At 35.2% G+C, this 19,834-nt stretch overlaps 1 protein-coding gene across 3 annotated transcripts; it reads right to left on the reverse strand.

Annotated features, from left to right (window-relative positions):
* Positions 1–359: 359 nt before the first annotated feature.
* On the reverse strand, positions 360–19,365 carry LOC100374544 (uncharacterized). 3 transcript variants are annotated; one of them, XM_085499440.1, is made up of 5 exons: positions 19,203–19,365; positions 4,363–4,487; positions 3,417–3,534; positions 3,094–3,194; positions 360–2,650 (listed from the first exon to the last, which is right to left on the reverse strand). In XM_085499440.1, the coding sequence occupies exons 2-5, from the start codon at positions 4,411–4,413 to the stop codon at positions 2,099–2,101; spliced, it is 822 nt and encodes a 273-aa protein (XP_085355566.1). In that variant the 5' UTR covers positions 4,414–4,487; positions 19,203–19,365; the 3' UTR covers positions 360–2,098. The 3 variants fall into 3 exon arrangements, with proteins under 3 accessions (XP_085355566.1, XP_085355567.1, XP_002739373.1); XM_085499441.1 differs by lacking the exon at positions 19,203–19,365 and adding an exon at positions 12,499–12,552; XM_002739327.4 differs by lacking the exon at positions 19,203–19,365 and adding an exon at positions 9,759–9,919.
* Between the last annotated feature and the right edge of the window lie 469 nt (positions 19,366–19,834).

Below are 19,834 nucleotides of genomic sequence, written 5' to 3' on the forward strand. Positions count from 1 at the left end.
CTGACACATTTATATGCAAATAACTAATCTGTGAAATAAAAAGGGGTGGAGACAAACCACTCAAATGTTTGGAAACACTCATTGTGTTTCAGACAGCTACTGATAACACATCCTAACATTGCTTTGTCTTGAGTTAATCTTTGAAACTTATAGGCACACAGATTAAACCTGTGTTGTTGATTCTGGAAAACACTACTGAGGCTGCCTTGCTTCCCTACAGAAAATCTACATTTTAACCAACTTACATGATATTCTCGGTTACGTTGACTTTATCAGATAGAAGTTTATAGTGCATTTCATCAATTAATAAATAAATGTGTCGCTACTTTAAGTCAAGGTAATAGTAATAAAAGTAATAGTAGCAGATAGAAAGCGTACTGCGTTTAATATAAGCTACAAAACATATGACACAATATCTGCTTACTCTGTTACAACTTCGCATCAAAACTCACAAATATAATATACGCACTGGAGAACACCGAATTTATTGTATTTTTTGCAATGTATAATTGCAAATATTCACGTACAAGCACAATACATTTTGTCAAATTTATAGAAAAATATCTTGTTATGTGGATCAAGGCCATGAATATTAATTTTATTTTGGCATACACTTATTGCGCAAAATTGTGCTGAAATTTCGTGATCATAAAGGGCGGTGGTCTCGCTCTATGCATACGCGAGATATGGGTCTCATATAAAGAAGGATAACAAGGATAACGAGGATGAGACGTTACCAAGATTTAACTTACGGTTATTAGTGCATGTGGCGCCCAGGGCAGAACTGGGACTCTTGATTCCATTAGAAAAGCGCATTGGATTGTGGGAAAAATCAACGTTTATCAACACAAATTTCGCACATGCGCAAAGCGACGACCACGCCCTTTAAACATTTTATGATAAAGATTGTGTGTTAAATGTGTTACCCGTAATTGCAGACAATTAAACGGGTAAATCCACAATAACTGAATAAATAAATATTGTTGAATTTAAGTCAAAATATGTTAACAGTGTAATTAAGAGTTTATCAGAACATACGTAAATTTACCACTGTTTAATAAACAAAATAGCGCCAACGAATGGTATATTACCATATGTTATATACATAGATAATAATTTAAGACATGAAACAGGGTGATGAAAACGACACAAGACAAAATATACAACAGAAACAAACAAAAAAAGCAGTCTTTTTAAATTAGGAACGGCAACCGGAAATGATAATTTAGTTAATATTTACCTATATTTTTTACTCATTTGCTCCACCACAAGATGTTTAGATTTCTACGCATTTGATTCAAATACAATCCCACAATATTTATGGTGGATATTTGAAACAAGGCACGCTAAGTGTCGTCATTATTGAAAAAAAAACACTACCTATAATTTTCGTATGAAATCATGTGAAGCGGGGAATATTCAACCTAAAATCAGGGAAATAAATTGATTCTGCTTATTGAATTGGTTTGCTGGGCTCTGATACATTGAATAATTGAACCCAGAATTGTTTGCTAACGCTGTGTAGTGTATACTGAGAGCAGGGGAAAAACGGTGACAACATTTCTGGTCCAAAAATGAAAGTGTACTTTTTGAATATGCATTATAATATGCCAACACACTACCAACACACTACCAACACTTATAGTTTCGTATTTTATGCATATTTTACATTTGCATATTCATAACGTTTTAGAATACACTGGCGATACATATTGTGCATGAGTGTATTACCCCGACCCATATTGCATTGATGAGTTATAAAACGACACTGGAGGGGAATATTGACAACCTGGCTATCGGTAGTTCGATTGTTTATTGCTTAACCAGGCATTTTGAATTATTTATTTGACGAACATTGTGTTTGTACCGATGTACACAAATGTCAACTGGACCATGATTATTAAATATGTTCTGTGTGTCTTTCAATTTCCGAAATATAGTACGCCAACGTCGACTTAACGTCCATTATCGGATATTAATGACACCGTCACTTTCTAAACACAAAGTATCCCCCAAAATAGAGTGAAAATGCATACATATTTTTTCAATCGAAAGATGGTAGCATTAACACACAAGTCTAGTGTTCGGAAGGGATGAATCACGTGCTCGTAACCAGCATACCATTCCTGAAGACAATTTCGCCATCTTTGCCTATAGCCCGGATCAATGTTCTCATGTTCTCCATAGTGATACGAGCATCGTGTGAAGTATATGGTTCAATCTTTACATCATGGAATGACGCCGATTTCCCGAGATTTTGTCGAGCATTTAAAACCGCAGCTTGGTCCTCTACTGTTTCTAGTACAACGATAAGTGAAGGGTCTTCACTTGGAGACATTCGTCGATGAGCTTTGTCCACTTTGGCACTGACACCGAGTCCCTCTCTGAATAATTCATATACTTTTTGAAAGGTGTGTTCATGTGGAACTGCTGGGAGATTTCGAATCACAATACCGCGTTCAATGGCTTCTGCTTCTAACTTTGTTTTCGCTTCGAAATGGTCCAATTTCTCCTCTAAAGCCTTAAGCTTGTCCTTAATGATAGCGATTTCTGACGTCAGATTTAGGTTCAACTCTGTCAACTTCTCATGTACTCCATCCATTATATGCTGATGCAATGTTCGAAATTCGTAAGGCGACCATGCGGCTTCCTATTAGGAATAAATACAAAAACGCTCAAAACAACATGGCCACACCAACATTCAGCGCCACTACCCTACACTACACTATACTACACTACACAACACAACACTACACTACACTACGCTACACTACACTACACTACACTACACTACACTACACTACACTACACTACACTATACACCCACTCACACACTAATAACAATGCAATCAAAATCTAGACCGTCCGTATTATGCGGACAACGTAACAACATTAAATTTCATAGGTCTCTCCAGAACTGCGCACACAACAATGTAGTATTTGCCGACTGTTATGAATACTTCTATGACTGTATTATAGTTCACATAAATATGCCTTTTGCCACGAATAATCACTATATCGCTCATTATCTATGGAAACTAACTAGGTTAAACGCATTCACCAATACTACAAAAATAACAATGCTTTACTTACATTAACGTTGTGTTTCAGAGTTGAGAATTTGTTACTTTGATGAAATAAACCCAGTGCCTCTACGTATGGTTCATGTTTAGTCGCAGCTAAAATAGTCATTCCTGTAAACCAAAAGTTGACATAAGACTTGTTTATATGGCGTTATCTTCCTTTATTTATGTTTTCATTTTTGTGCGTTTATTAAACTGTTTGTCTCTGCAATAATGAATACGCTGGCAATAGCACCGAGTCTCAAAGCAACGCGTCGTATAATGGCGTGTTGTTGCTGTCATTGCTACATAATAGTGGTGGACATAGGTGACATACATTAATCAAAGACTTACCTTTGTAATTGTAAACTTTAATCATAATCAGTGTAAGTAATATACAGGATACAAAAAATCCAACAAATAAGTTTCTTTTCATATGCATGTCTGATCTAGTGACGCTGTTTATAAATAACTGTAATTAAACACGTGAAATATGTGGTAATAGTGAAACACGATGATTATAACACTGCAAAACAATCATAGTACTTTGGGTATGGTGAAGTAACCATGGTCGTATTAATTCTGTTGTTATTATTATATTTTTATTATACTTCTAAAGATTAACAACTGTAATAAACATATAAACATTTTTACGTCGAATTGGGTCAAGTGAAGACAATTCAATTTCGAGACTGCTCTTAATGTTAATTAACTGTGATTCAGGTATTCTATCTTTACTAAGCATGAATCACTTGACGGCAAATTTTGCTATTGTGCCACTATTCTGCAAAAGACTGTAAACCCGCGACTTACCTGGAATTGTACAAAACGTTTGTAGAACTCTAGGTTATACAGTTTCCTTTATACGCATTTATGTTTTAAATACAACCAAGTACCTACATACATTCTACTGATAGTTCACTGACTTCAGTTTTGTGTCTATAAAAAGTCGAAATAGTTCTGGATAGATTCGAAAAAATGTATAAATAATTTTCCTTGTGTTGTGAAAAATAATGAAGATATATATTGGTTAACTACAGCGATTCAATGAAACAGTGAGGCATCAAACATGTTCAATTTAAGCGTACGAGCAAACTTATGACAGAAAATAATATTAATTTGAGGGAATATTGATGTGTTCTACACAATAATGGTTGTTATAAGTTTATGTAAGCGGTGCAAGTCAATCATGCAAATGAACGTGTAAGCCTTGATGCAAATTGGTAGTGTGTATGATGAATGATGTTTACAAATTTAATGTTTTGATGATGTGATGACATACGAGCCGTGCAATACATACATTTTCCGTTAATGATATAGATGGGCCCTTTTCGGTAGGCGACTTTTGCATGTTAGCTTCCTCGTCAAAATCTGTATCCGCCGAGCAAGACGACTGACTGTGCGTGCGGCTTACGACTGTCAGAGCTAAAATGGGATAAAAAAGGTTTATTGTGACCTTGATTGTCACTATAAATTTCAGCATCTGGTATATATACAGGCATGATGTAAATATATTGTTACACGAAAGCCGTGAACTTGACTTAAAAGTTCATATTAGGCAATAAATAACCTTGGGTGTCTGCATTATATACTATTGTGTATAGGCTCGATGCATATCACTGTTCGTATTTTAAAACCCAAACTTAACCATGGGATTATGCGATTATGCATGTATTATTTATTGACTCCCTGCATTCGAGCAAACACAACCAGCAACCTGTTGAGCGTACTAGAATGCGAAGCACAAGCATTCTCACTATATAATCTCTTCATTTTGTGAACACACATGTACTAACATATGTAAATAAATATATCTAGGAATGTTAAATCATGGTGGTGATGGTGGGAGTGGGGGGGGGGGTTACCCGGCCTGTGACCATCATTGCCCACGCATATAAAGAAAAGCCCGTAAATGAGACCCATACATCTATACATTGCCTTTGGGGGAATTTAAATAATTCCTACTATATATAGTAAGTGTAGGTGAAATAGTAACAGCAAACAGTAATAACAATATGGGAAATTGAATTAAAAATGTAAAAAAAAAAAGCAATACCACAGATTTAGAAATGTGGACGATTTAGAGATTTTTGGTTATCTTCAAACCCTTTTCAGAACGAATATGATACCAAGTCAACAGACGAGTGACATCGCCTAGAGGGCAATACGATGTGTTAGAGTGCAATTGGAAACATGATTTGTAACAATCATATTTAGAAGCCGAACACGACTAGACGTCCATCGCAGGAGGCAATTCATTGACAATAACGGTTACGATAATCAACTACCAATCAACTGCGGCGACGAGGGACTAGTGACCTGGAAATTGTCAAGACGGTTTTGGGCGACGTTGCTTGACCCATTTTTGCCAAGTGTTAATAGCATGAACAGAAGTTCATAGGCAATACCTCGTGTAAATCAACCTACAGTGCAACATAGCATATTAGGCATATACAACAATATATACTGCATATGAGAGACGAGTAGTGAAGGTCGATGCCTGGGTACACTAGTTGTGGTATTCCCGTAATAACACTATTATCTTTCCTGCTTGTACTAATAATATAATGAGAGAATATAGGTTGAAAAGACGGCGAACGTTTGCGTTCAGTGACAAAATTCCGTTTCCGTGGCGCGCTGTAGTGCTTCTGCGACCGATGTAAACAAAGGAAAGTGTTCCTACGTGACCTCAATAACCTGGGACGCGTCAGTGTTTGTGACGTAATTTACCCCATATAAGGGAAAATTCGAACGTTCAAATAAGTGTTGATACGTTTGGGAAGAAGTTCTCATGCGAATTTTTAGAGAACGGCAAATTCTATTCTTCCGTTGCTAGATGTATATTAATTAACAGTGGATACTATAAGGTTATTACGAGGATACTTCAAAGTATGTGAAGCAGTATTCAATTTTACTACTTTTTATTATTATTTTAGTTTATCAATATGTATTTTTTGCTCGATATTTGTTTACTTGGTCTTGTTTCCGAGTTGCATTACGATTGAAATGTATTTTGATAGTTTTAGAAGATTTTGCATTAGCATAGTTGCGTGACAAAACAATCGGAAGTTGAAATGCATGATGGGACCATGAGGTCTGAGAGAGCGCCTTTTTCAAGATGTCGGACTGACAGCAACTATTTTCCGACGCGCCGCAGATTGAACTGCCCTGAACTTCGCCGAAGTCTACGTGACGTTTGGTCAGTGAACACTGATTACTTTGTGGCGAAGCTGCGAATTATTGTTTTAACGGCAAATCGTCCACGTCTGCGCTGTTCTTCACGGTCTGTGAGTATTTATTGCCATCCTGAATTTGTGCAAATCCGGACACTATCCCGTCGAACTCAACCTGCACAACGCATCAGATGTTTAACAGCGATCGAGCCCAGCGTCTACCGTGAAATCTACGCAGTGAGCTGACTTGTGGTGACAGACTTCACAGCGATCAACTGAGAACAACGAATACGTTCTACGGACTACCGGTTGCTTATACAAGACGATAATATTCTGATTCACTGATAAGTATTTTTATGTAACGTTGAACCATTGACATTGAACTATTCTCATGTGCGATCACGCAATTTATGCAACGTAATAGGCATTTGTAACTGTTATTGTTATTACCGTTATACTCATGTTGTCGGTGTTGAGTTGAATTTACAGTGAATCGATCGATCGATAGTCAGGGTTTATTCGAATTTTATTTTATTTTTTATTAAATATCGATTTCATTTACTTGCATGATTGTCATTACTTTAAGGCCATTAGCCCAGCCCCTCATAAATATTACTCTGTCACGTTGTCAACCGAACTCAGTTTCGTGGTTAATGGGTTGTATCAAGGGTTCTGAATTCTAAAACTGTTCTGGTAAAATTTCCAGAATTTATTTGGTAACTAAAATCCGCGCGATTTCATTACGTTGACGTAATCACGTGTTACATATGCACTTTAAGGTATTCTCGTAATAACCTTATTATTATACATCTTTTCCATCTAAGGACATCATGGGAATGCCGAAATCCCAAAAAGTTTAGAACAGACTTCTTTGTGTGCCAGTTGAGTCCGGTGAAACCTTGGTGCCAGCCATGTTAGTTTTTATTATTAGAAGGCGCTTATGCGCGTAATCATTCCATATTTGGAATTTGCATTTCCTAATATGGTAGGACGAAAATACCCCGTAAAATACCGCAAAATTACGGCATGCTGTAACTTATGACGTTACGGTGACAGATGTATAATGATGTATATTCCCAAACTATAGACATCGAAAAAACAAAACAAAAATATTACCCTGATTCCAAGACCAGAATTTGCGTCGTTCGTAGATGCGCATGGTAAATTAATCTCCTATATAACACCACTACCCTCGTAGCAGAGATGTTGAATACTGGAACTCGTGTTCTCAGTTTTCTGACTGTTGTGATTTTTTAAATAAACAACGCAATTTCTATTTTTGTGAACAATGAAGTGAGTCAATTGTGATTCAGCGCGTTTCACACACCCCATGTGATCATGGATGTTTGTTTGGTCATGTAATTTACATATTCAATAAAGCGAAACAGCTGGTTGGTATGGTAATCTCAGTATTATGTTATATTATATTATATTATATTATATTATATTATATTATATTATATTATATTATATTATATTATATTATATTATATTATATTATATTATATTTCTTGAGCGTAATTATCCCTACTACCTATGTTTTACAAATCAAGGAAATCAAATAAATCCAAATTACCCCATATTGCATGCATTCAGCAAATTTAGTACTAATTTGAAAAGTTGGATTTTTTAATTTTCGAGTCACATCTTGAATATAAAGATATTTCAGAAATTTATATTAAAATTAATTCATAACAAAATGTATATTATATGCACCCATACAAAATTTTCATAATTACTGATTACACAAGAATATTACAGAAAAGGAGATAATTTGCTAAATTGTTGTCTTTTATTTGTCTTGAATTATGACTATAGAAGCTGAATGAAATTACAAACTATGTAGTGTGTTCAACAACTCATGTATGAACAATAACTTTCATAAATATGATTTTACTTGGTAAAAATACTGTATCTTTCTGATTTAAAACAAAAGAATTTAACAATGTCGAAAACGGAAAGTCCCTATCGCAGCTTGAGTGTTAAACTGTAAAGTTTGTATGATTTCAAAATGGGGATGATAAAATTATTTAAAATTATGGATATGTAAATAGTATTTTATGCATGGGTATAAACTCACAATCTCTCTTTGTCTATGAGGCACAACTAAAACAGACAGAACACAGACATGTTTGACGTTGTATTGTTCTTTTATTTATCCAGATGGAATCCAATGCACAATTAAAACCACAGAGACATTCAGAGAGAGATAGAGCAGAGGCTGCGGCACGACATTTTGCATGGGGTAGGCGAGATCTGCTCACCAACCTTGCGCGCAACCTTACTAGATGGTCAGCCGCATTTCTGGATTTTGAGGGACTAATTTCGCTGGCGCAAAGGGTTTTAGCTTGATTTTGGATGGGCGACGCCCCCCTCAATTTTTTTCGAGGCTGCCGCCCCCCTGTGCCGCTGCCAATGTAGAGAGTACGTGACACATATGCCTATGACCTGATCCCTGGTTTGAGAGACACCAAGGCCAATAATTCATCATATGATCACAACATCTGACTCACCGTAGTTTATTACGTCGCATGGCTACATGTTTATCGGAGGAGCAATGTACACCCACCCAACTCTAACTGTGACTTAATCCTACTCATCTGGTCTTGTCATGTGGGGTGCAACTACTGCATTTATTTTTGTGTCATAGTTATAAATTACGCTTGATGACTGCATGTGTGTTCGCAGTAGAATTTAATTCATATGATTTGTGTTACCAGACATACCCGATAGAATGATTGGCCTCAACACCCACTCAACACAGTACCGGATACTGCACGCATATTTATCGCTGTTGTATTATATGGACAATAATAAAATCAATGTATGTTATCTGTAAAATGATAATTTAGTAATAATTGTATTTTATTTTGTTTTAAAGGTTTTAATACATTGTATGGCCTGCCCATTGTTCAGAGTTTGTTTATTGTTTATTTAAATTTATTTATTTATTTTATACATATTCTAAATGTAAATAATAACAGTATTGCTAAATTAACCTGTGACAGTATTGGATCAGTTTATATAATACATGTATTGTGTTTATCATTTTAAATCTGAAATTAATGATCGTAATATATACTTTGTAAGTAAATACGAGTTAATTAATATTTTTACGTCATAGAGCTGACGTTATATTATATTTTCAACAATGACATGGTCATATTTACGCAAATAAATCCTAAAATAAATAACGAATGAATCAGGTGTTACTCTGAAATCAAACAAGCTACAGTTGACACTCATAATTATAATGCATCTAAATATATATTCTGTTCAGCACACGTCATCGCACACAAAATGGTTTATAGGCTGGTAGACATAAGATTTTACAGTATTACTTGTACGATTTGGCATTCTACATATGTAGACGTATAAATGGCAACTCCAATCGAATGGTGATCGAATTATTAGTTACATACTGGGATATAGAGCACCAGTTACCGTCCCATACGAAAATACAGAGACTAACATGTTGTCAGCGGGATTCGACAGTTTAAAAAACAATAATTTGTTAGCTCACCTTCACCATTACTTGTAGTCGTCAAAGTTAATATCCCGTTCGTCTCTGTCATTTTGAATTTAAGATACCGTAATGGTTTGATTATTCACCTGGCAAAACTCCTCGCGTGGCGCAGTCCATCGTATTTCATATTTTTTATCGCATAGCCAATGCATGTGTCGTATTTTACAAAAAAAAAAAAAAAACGGTAAATTCACAAATGCGCGGCTGTTCCAAAATCTAAACACTCCCCTCAAAAAACTAAACTGCGTCTGTTACATAGAACATTTCGACTCCGTGAACAATAAAATGTTGACGCATTCGTGGCGTTATAGAGTGAACTCTATTTTGAAATTGAAACGCAATCGACCAATTATGTTTCCAGGTTATTCAGCCTTAGAAGTGTTATCACATGCAGTCCATGTTTCGATAATTACGGAATATATAAATTTTATTTATTTTCCCGGAGGGAGGATCGATATTCAATATGTCCCCTAATCGCAATCAGCTGTTCCCGGCATACTCGCTTTGCATACAGAGAGTATCATGGCTTATCTACTCGTATCACGGCACCAGCTGACTGAATAATTAGGAAACCTATGCAAACACATACGCCCTATGTTAGTCTACGCGGTGTTCGCTGTATTTAAAGCCGCTGGGATATTTTGTTCGAAACGCCTCTAATTACCCCATATGTCATTCCCTTTTCCGCAAATTGCGAGATCTCGAGGAACGTGGCTTTTAGCAAGGGACCCTGTTGCAACCGCCTACTGGGCCATAATATGCAGTCAGACACGTTTTTCATTTGTTATGATAATTTCTAAATGTCGTCATGGAAAATGCCAGTAAATGCATACCACGTTCTATATCAAGTTCTAAACTCTAAACCGAATGAGTTGAATGTATCAAACAATTCTAACATATAACATTTAAGCCTGTCAATTTTTGCAAAATAATTAAAATCTTCGGATTTGTAGTTTTGTTTGTTCACGATGGAACAATTGGACAAAGACTACGAACATGTGTCAACAAAGTGTACATTTCACTAAATCTGGCTTTCGTTAACACCAGTTTTTTTTTTCCAGCGATTTACGACCTCGCTACGGTCTACCCCTGAAAGAAATGTCCTATTCGAGATGGCAAAAACCAAAATCCAAAACTTTAGAAATTTGCCACCAAAGACACAATTCATAGCCTTGCTAAACATAGCGGCCTAACACTCCCTGTAGCAAGGTATCTAAAGAAGTGTTTTGAAATAAGACAGCAACCCCAGTGACAATCTTCTTTCACAATTTAAGTTTTGCATTTTGTTTTCTATCTATTGTAGTATCATAATTGTATACTTGTTATTCTCTGTAATGTATTAGCTTAGTTTGTTTTATTTTATTTTATCCATTTTCTGTTTTGTAACCTTTTTATTCCTTCTTAAACTTTTGTAACCATTGCCAATCCCTCCAGGGAATGTGTAAGTGTTAATAAAATTATTATTAAAGCAATGTAACATTACTGTCAAAATAACAATCTAATGAAAAAGCCACAAGAGAAGCATGGTCAACAATGGTCAACGTGAGTGCAGTGATTGTGTACACAGCTAGCTTGTTCGGTTGACTCGAGTTCAAATCTTGTCTGGGGTTTCACATCAAACGAGGGTGACCCATACCTTAAGTTAGCATGCTAAGGCCACTCTCCGAAATATACTCACGGACGGGTTTGACACAGGAACAATTTGTTTAATAGGTGTTTGAACGTGCATCAGGTTTTCAAAATGATAACACAGTGATTACGTAGACGTTGTGAGTGTTCCAATAGTTAAATATACATTTGTGGGAAAATATATTGATGTGACGTCAACACTTGTCGGGAAAGTCAACAGTAATATGCAATATCAGGAGTTGATGCCTGACACATCACTATTTAACCACACTAGATCATGCAGCACATGTTATATCATATTAATTCCCACCACAAATATTTCAAACTGTAGCCTAGTTACAATATATCAAAATAAATCCACTACGTGTTGTCGTTGTCGGTAAAATCCTCATAATATAGTTGACAACGTGTACGATCATTCAACCAAGCATTACTACGCTTGACATCGGGCCATAATTACATATTAGCGTCGTAACTAGGCGTTAGTTGCGTTCAGCGATAGAACGCTGCATATATTTACGCCCAGTGTTTTAACCAACGAATAATGTATTTTTAAATTAACAGTCGTAGCAATATCAACGAAAATATAATAATGATTATCTATAGCTTAAACGGCAAGTAAATCAGTTGCTTTTGTCATTGTATTTTTTTCAATGGCATGAATGTAACTAAAATCACTGACATTTGATATATTACACCCCAGATGCCACAATAAATACTGACTTCATTAAAAAGCCACAAAAAAGAAATAAAATTTTATCTAAGTGCAAAATCATCCGCGAATATGTATTTTGCAAATGATTTGAGTTGGAGCAGCGGGTAGCGCTTCAATGAAATGGTTCATGTCCATGTGTGTGTTTGAGTAATTATGCGGCTGATATGGTTAGACAAACTATTTGTTCTGGTATTACATTTGAACTGGAAAAAGGAAATTTATGTTTCAAACTGACACACGTTTTGAAATGAATAACACTTGCACCTAGAGGTTGGCATAGCAACTCCTAGACAGTGGAGAGCAACAAACAAAGAAAGGATTAGGTATTTAAATGAGGAAGTAACAACATAATCAAACAAATCGGAAGAAAACATATTTGTTTGAACTTTTCACCTGTTCAAGGTCCCATATGTGCACTAAACCAGTAAACAAATAAATCGACTGTTTATATAATCCATTCATTATATTCAGTTAGATTCGTCATACAATCAACTTGTCCTTCACAACGTACACTCACCATCGTAGTAACGGCATGTGCGTTAATCTATTCAAGTAGACGGAAAAGCAGCATTCATTGAACGAATAAATAACCATGAAACGTAAATCACCTGTTTTATATCGCCACTATTATGTGATTTAACTCACTAGTATTTAACAAAATATCTAATTCACACACCAGCAGGTAAGAAAATATTTAGTGGTAATCTCTTTTTTTTATTTTTTTCATATGTGTTCTATTCCACGGTTCTACGAACGTTGTTAATTTATTTTTTCGAAAGCTGGTGCTACGAACTAACGTAAATTTTTTTAATTGTAATCAAAATCTATTTATTCAAGCGTATATACAAGGTGCAATCTGGGTTTTTATTATTACAAAAATAAAAACAAATAATTCAATTCAATCATTCAATTTTCTTGCTATCGACAGTATTAAAGAAAAATAACGGTTGAATCTATGTATTGGTTGTTTTGGCACCAAATCCTTGCGCAATGCAGTACGTTACTTGCTGCGAGTCCTTTGCGTTGGTGTTTTGAGTTTATAGACTGAAGCAGGCAATTAGCAGACTGCCAATCGACGCAATGTATGGCATACTACGACTGTAATACAGAAAAAAACAAACATAGCAGATAACAAAATCCCCTCTGGGAAAAAAAAGTACATGACAAACGCTGTCTGGTATACGGTGGTGAGACAAAAACAAAAACAAAATTAATTTACTTGTATTAAGCCAACCAATTATTTAAGAGCTCCCATTTACGATAGTGATATTGTTCCTTTCCTTTATATAGGGCTATTTCCAACTCTATTTTTCTATTTTCACGGACTAGTGATTTAAACGCAATTGCAGAAGGGATTGTAGCATTTCTTCTACAGCTATAAATATACTTTTTGAACAGTAAAATAAAATGGTTCAAAATTAGATTGTCATCATTTAAAATGCCTAAAATTATATTTACTTTATTACACTCTATTTGTTGAATTTCCCTTGGAATAGCATCTATTATGCCCTGAATTTGGAAAAATTCTACTTGAGAAATACCTTTAGTATTCCAAAAACCCCAATTGTAAAAGTTTCCATTGGTGTCAATTAAATCCCCAATCCGATTACTATTTTTGTTTGCCAATCCCCGAAAATACACTGAGTGGTTAGCAATCTTTAAAAATTTATTATTCCAGAGTATCTGGCTATCAATTTGCTGTACCGTTTCAGGAATTATATGGGTAATTTTTGACCAATCTTGTAAAATATCATAATAAAAAAGTGGGACCTTGTTTAACAACTCTTTAATCTCAATGTTACACAAAAAAATAATATTACTCCCAAAACCCTTTAAAGCCCTATTCATAATAGTTTGCCATCCAGCAAGACCACCAGAGATAAATTTTTTAACCCATTTTATTTTTTGTGCCTTTATGAAAGAGTCAACTTCAATCATATTAAGACCCCCATTTTCAATACTGGAGATCAATGTATTCCTTTTAACTTTGTCTCTCCCGTTCCAAATGAACTTAAATATAATCTGTTTTATCTCTTTGATAACTAGTTTTGGTGTATGAATCATTGTTGCTATAAAAAGAAACTGAAAGACCGAATGTTTTCAAAATTTGAATCTTACCAATAATTGAGAGTGATCTTTGAGACCACAGATTACATATTTGTTTCAGTTTTGTTAATTTATTTTTGCAATTTTCTTCAAAGAACTTGTTTTCATCATAGGTTACATAAATGCCCAGTATTTTTATACCATTAGACCGGTTTAAAACAAATTCAGGTTTTTTCTTTGGCTTGTGCCCATAACCCAGCAACAATAATTCTGTTTTATCTTGGTTTAATCTCAAACCTGAACAACATTTAAAATTATTAGTTATTTGAAACAAAACTTTAATTGATGTTGGTTTGATAAAACATGTAATGTCATCAGCATACATTGCCAGTTTAATACATTTCTGAAAAATAATAAAACCTTCAATAGACTTGTTGTTTCTAATTGCAATTGCTAACAATTCAATAGCTACAATGAATAGATAAGGAGATAAATAACCAGTTGAGATACCATGGTTCATGACACAAGCAGTAACATCTTTATAAAACATTTTCACCCAATTTATAAATGATTCACCAAAGTTAAAACTCTTTAAGGCTTCAATAATAAACCTATGGTCGACCGAATCAAATGCCTTGTGAAAATCTAGAGACACTAGAACACCTGATATATCATTCTGTTTAGAGTACAACATAAGATCAAGAACTGTTCGTATAGCATCCCCAATGTAGCGGCCTTTTACAAATGCACATTGGTCTGGATAAATTATGGAAGGCAAGACATTAAGCATACGCTTTGCAATAGCTTTGGATGCAATTTTAACATCTACATTTATTAAGGATATTGGCCGATAATTTGAAATATGTGTTTTATCTTTACCTTTTTTGGCAATTAATGTGATGCCACCCTGTCTTTGTGACACCCCCAATAGACCTTTATGATTTGAATAATTAATACTATTAAGCAAATACCTTCCAATTATTGGCCAAAATGTCTTATAAAAATCAGCAGAGAGACCATCGTTCCCTGGTGTTTTATTGTTAGGCAATGATTGGAGTGCTGAATAACATTCTGACATTGTTAATTCTCCCTCACACTTCTTTTTTGCCTCTGCATCTAAACGGGGAATGTTATCACTTTTCAAAAACAGCTCAGCATTACTGCTATAGAGATCAGTTGGCTTAACAGCATAAAGTTTAGAGTAGAATTCTTTAATACATTTATTTATCTTATATTGGTCACTAATTTCACTACCATCAACATTCAGACGCCTCACTGTTGACCTTGTTTTATTTGTTCTTTCTAAACCCAAAAAATACCTATTACTTTTTTCCCCCATCTCATAATCTAGGGTACCCTGTCCCCAAGTGTTAATACTCTGATTCATTTGGTTGAAATAGTCCTGATCGAGACACAAGCTATTATTAAACTTCCAGTACGATGTACCGTGTTTATCCATAGAGTCATTACTTAAGTATAAAAAAAGTGCAGAATGATCTGAGGCAATTGAGGGCACAATATCAACCGATCTTACATTATCCTGTAGGAAGTCTGAGATAAACTAATAATCTAGACGACTTTGGATGACTGGTGATCTCTGGCGCCAAGTATATCGTTTTAAATTGGGATTGTTAACCCTCCATATATCAATCAAATCCAATACTGCTAGCTTTTCATTCACAATATTCAAAATATTCTTGTTGAATCTCAGACTTCCTCCTTGTCTATCCAAAAGTGGGTTTAAACACAGGTTAAAATCACCCCGCCAAATAACTGCTTTATCGCCCTCAGGGTTAAAGTCCTCAATCTTAGAACAAACTTGATTGAAAAAAGGTACTTTATCAACTGGACAATTGGGTGCATAAATATTACAAAGAATTACATTCATACCCTGAATTGTAACACCCATACAAATTAGCCTACCATTGTTGTCTCTAAATGTATCATGAACCATGATATCCAATGATCTTTTGATCATAATACCAACCGCCCTACCATGACTGGTTCCATGAGAATAAACAATATTACCCTTCCAATCATTTGCCCATCTCTGCTCAATCTCTTGTGTACTGTACAATTCCTATAGCATGATAACATCACTACCATTTTGTTTTAACCAAGTGAATATTTTTTTTCTTTTCAAATAATTCCTAATGCCCCGTACGTTCAAAGACAGGAGCTTAAAAGAAAAACTATCCATTACTCAACAAAAAAAACAATTACACCACCGTACACAGACAGACCAAAAATAAAAGTAAAAGACCAGTACAACCAGCACCAAAGTGCATGGTGAAAAAGCATGCCTTCACAAAGTACCAAAAAAAAAAAAGATAAAGAAAAAAAATAAATAAATAACAAAATATACTGTATATCACTTAACCACAAAGAGATAAATGAAAAGGTCACTGGGAATAAGTAACAGTCAGTATGAAGCTGTCCTATACACTTATTACATGTAACCACCATGGTGGCCTTTCTCCACGGTTCAGACGTTTCAACTTTCATTTCATCATTCTCAAATAGTGACATTGATGATACTCACAGTAAAACAGAAACTTTCCTATCCGGAAATTACTTTCAAATTTACATTTTTCCCGCGAGAAATACCATATAAATATAACATAAAAGTTCATTAGGAACAAGTAACAGTCAATATGTAACTAACCCATACTCGTGCATGTAATCACCATGGTGGCTTATCTCCACATCTCAGACGTGTTAGCTTGCCTTCGTCATTTTCAAATAATAGCACTGCTGGTACTTGAGGTGGAACAACAACTTTTCTCTCAGGAAATTTCATTTTGAAGTTTCTTTTTTGCGCAAGGAGTACTTTCCTTTCACGACGGACTATTTCTGTCACGTCATCGGAGACCGCCATCTTGACATTTTGACCCTTCCACATTATTGTTTTTGACACTAAATTACGTGGGACCAACTTCAACATTGCCACTTTATCCTGGAGTCTCAAAAACTTAATATGTATGGGTCTAGTTTTACCCATTATCTTGGGAGGACCGGCTGGAGTTCGGTGACACAGTTCAACTACCCAACTTTTGGCTTCAGCAATCCTAAGATCGTTTACCAGCAGACTAATTATGAACTCGACCATGTTACGCGAGCTTTCCTCCATTCCTTCTGGAATATTATATATAACCACATTGTTTCTTCTAAGCCTATTAGACAAAGAGTCCACATTCACCTTCAAATCTCGTATCTCAGATAATATAAGATTCCCATCTATGTTGCGTAATTTCGAAGATGTGGCTATCATAGAGTCTTCTACTTTCTGAATACGTTCGTTATGTTCTAGCAACGATTGTTCCATATTATTTACCTTTGTCGATAAAGGCATTAACATACCAATAATAAAATTCAGCTTCTCGTCTAATGAAATCGTGTTAAGGTTTACTGCTTGCATCTCCTTCGCCTCTCCGTCTTCGGGTAAACTCAGTGTGACGCCATCTTGACACGTGTTTCCATCGTTTGAAATTTCACAGTCAGGAGGTTTCGGCAAATCTGTGGCGTCCATAAGAAGAGCTGCTCTAGTTTTTACACCTGTATCCATACTGTTACTATTTACTATTATTCTTATCACGTTCTGAGTATGAGGAGATCAGTATCAACAACGAAATGACAGCAACATTTACTGAGCGATGTTCAGTTAGCAGTGACCAGCGGCATGTCAAAGGTCAAGCAGGCAATTAGTAGACTGCCAATCGACGCAATGTATGGCATACTACGACTAATCGTTTCATTTCTCCTTTCTTTTACAAATGTTATGTCTACATTTATTGTATTGCGTTGACATTAAAACTATGTTCAGTACAGAAATAATAAGTTTTTCTTGTTTACATAATGTCGAATTCAAATAAGTTCCGTACAATCGCGGTATTATTGTTTTCGATTTTATGTCTATAGTATCTTGCCTATCACATGCTTGCCAAAAGATTAAAACGGCCGTCTGTGAGCCTTATACGAATCTCACAAAGTCACAAACTAAATTCGTCAACTACTAGACTTCAATTGCTTATACAAATGGCTCAACGTGTTGCCGTTTGTCAAATATGCGGCATTTCTTCAACTGAAAGCACATATTTGAAACGAGAACGAGAGACAGTAACTCCTATAATCAAAGTGTTAGTTTATTCACATCTTGTCTACTGTGATTCAGTAGTTTAGAGAGAATGTTATTCCTTATAACATTTCAAACCGTGACACATGCGGTGACACTAATGCGGTATGATAATAGTTACATATATCATACATATGCATGAATCTAAACCCAGAACATCGTCTATGTAATTACGAAAGCAACTAAGAAAGAAAGTCGGCTCACATCTTTCAAATTGAATGTATATCACCCCTCATCACATATGACTGACATTTGATAACCTGTGAGCCTACGTCTGTGACCCCAATTAATGCAAATCACAAAAAAAAGAGTGTTCACAACTGAGAGTGGGTAAACGTATTCCATTGAACGACTCAACCAGCGATAGGCTTCGAGGGTTAATACATCACCCAGGAACATCCAGTACTATTTAAATCATGTACGACAGCTTCGATCCCTAAGCATTAACACATATGTTACCAATAATATACCAACTCACTAAATTTGTAGTTCTAGGTGATCAATATTCACCTATTACCGACTATTAATTATTCACACGTCTGCGCGCTCAATGGATACAGTTAACATACATCACGGATCTATTTCTGGAGCCATTGTGGAAGACGAATACAATAAAAATTGAAGGAAAATAAAAATAGCGAACAAAGAGACATTTTTCTCCATATTGTCACAGGTCAATTCATTTGAGTTTTATAGCACAGCATATTATATTAATGTGTGGGTCAAAGGTTAAAAGACGAAAGAATTTAGAGATCTTGCAATTAAGATATGTTGGAATGAAATGAGATATAAAAACCCAAAAAGCACGTACACTCGCAATCGGTCCCGTGGAGTTGTTTCAACAACGCACTGTAAGTATTGCGACGCAAATTCAATAGGAAGCAGAAACTGACGTGTAATTAGTTAAAATAAAACTCACCATAATTATTAGCCGCAGAAGTCGTTCTTGATTAGAACTGAGTTTAAACCGTGTGGATTCGTCCATTACAGACGTCAGCTTGATGAGTAAGTTTCTTTAGACAAAAAAGAAGTAGATTATATTACATGCGTATTGTTGATGAAAATGCTGTCGATGAGGCTCGCCATATTGTAATTGTATCACGGGTCAAACAAACGTGGTGACGGCTTGCATAGCTGTTTTACATGACACCACACGTTGAATAGATTAAATGTTCGATGATACGAAATAATCCTTAGCTCATGGTATTGCTTGTATGTTGGTGGAAACGCACAGTGAAGAGAAATAAAGCTTGAATATAAAACAACTATGTTTATTTAGTGATAGTTACAAAAAAGTTCATTTAATTATTAAATTGCGCATTGCTTATGCTAATGGCGTTTATTAGTGGATTTTTAGTTTACGATAAAAGTGTATTTGTAAGGGGAAAATTATTCAACATTGTCCGTAGACAATTTAACAGCCGCTCTTAATATTTGACAAAATGAATGTGTTAATAATGTTTAAACTAACAATAGAATTATATATTATCAAAGGAACATGTCAATGAGTTGGACAACCAAGTAGTAATTTTAACATACTAGTAATAGTCG

This window comes from Saccoglossus kowalevskii, chromosome 5 (assembly GCF_978046115.1).
Source record: "Saccoglossus kowalevskii chromosome 5, keSacKowa6.1, whole genome shotgun sequence".
NCBI lineage: Eukaryota > Metazoa > Hemichordata > Enteropneusta > Harrimaniidae > Saccoglossus > Saccoglossus kowalevskii.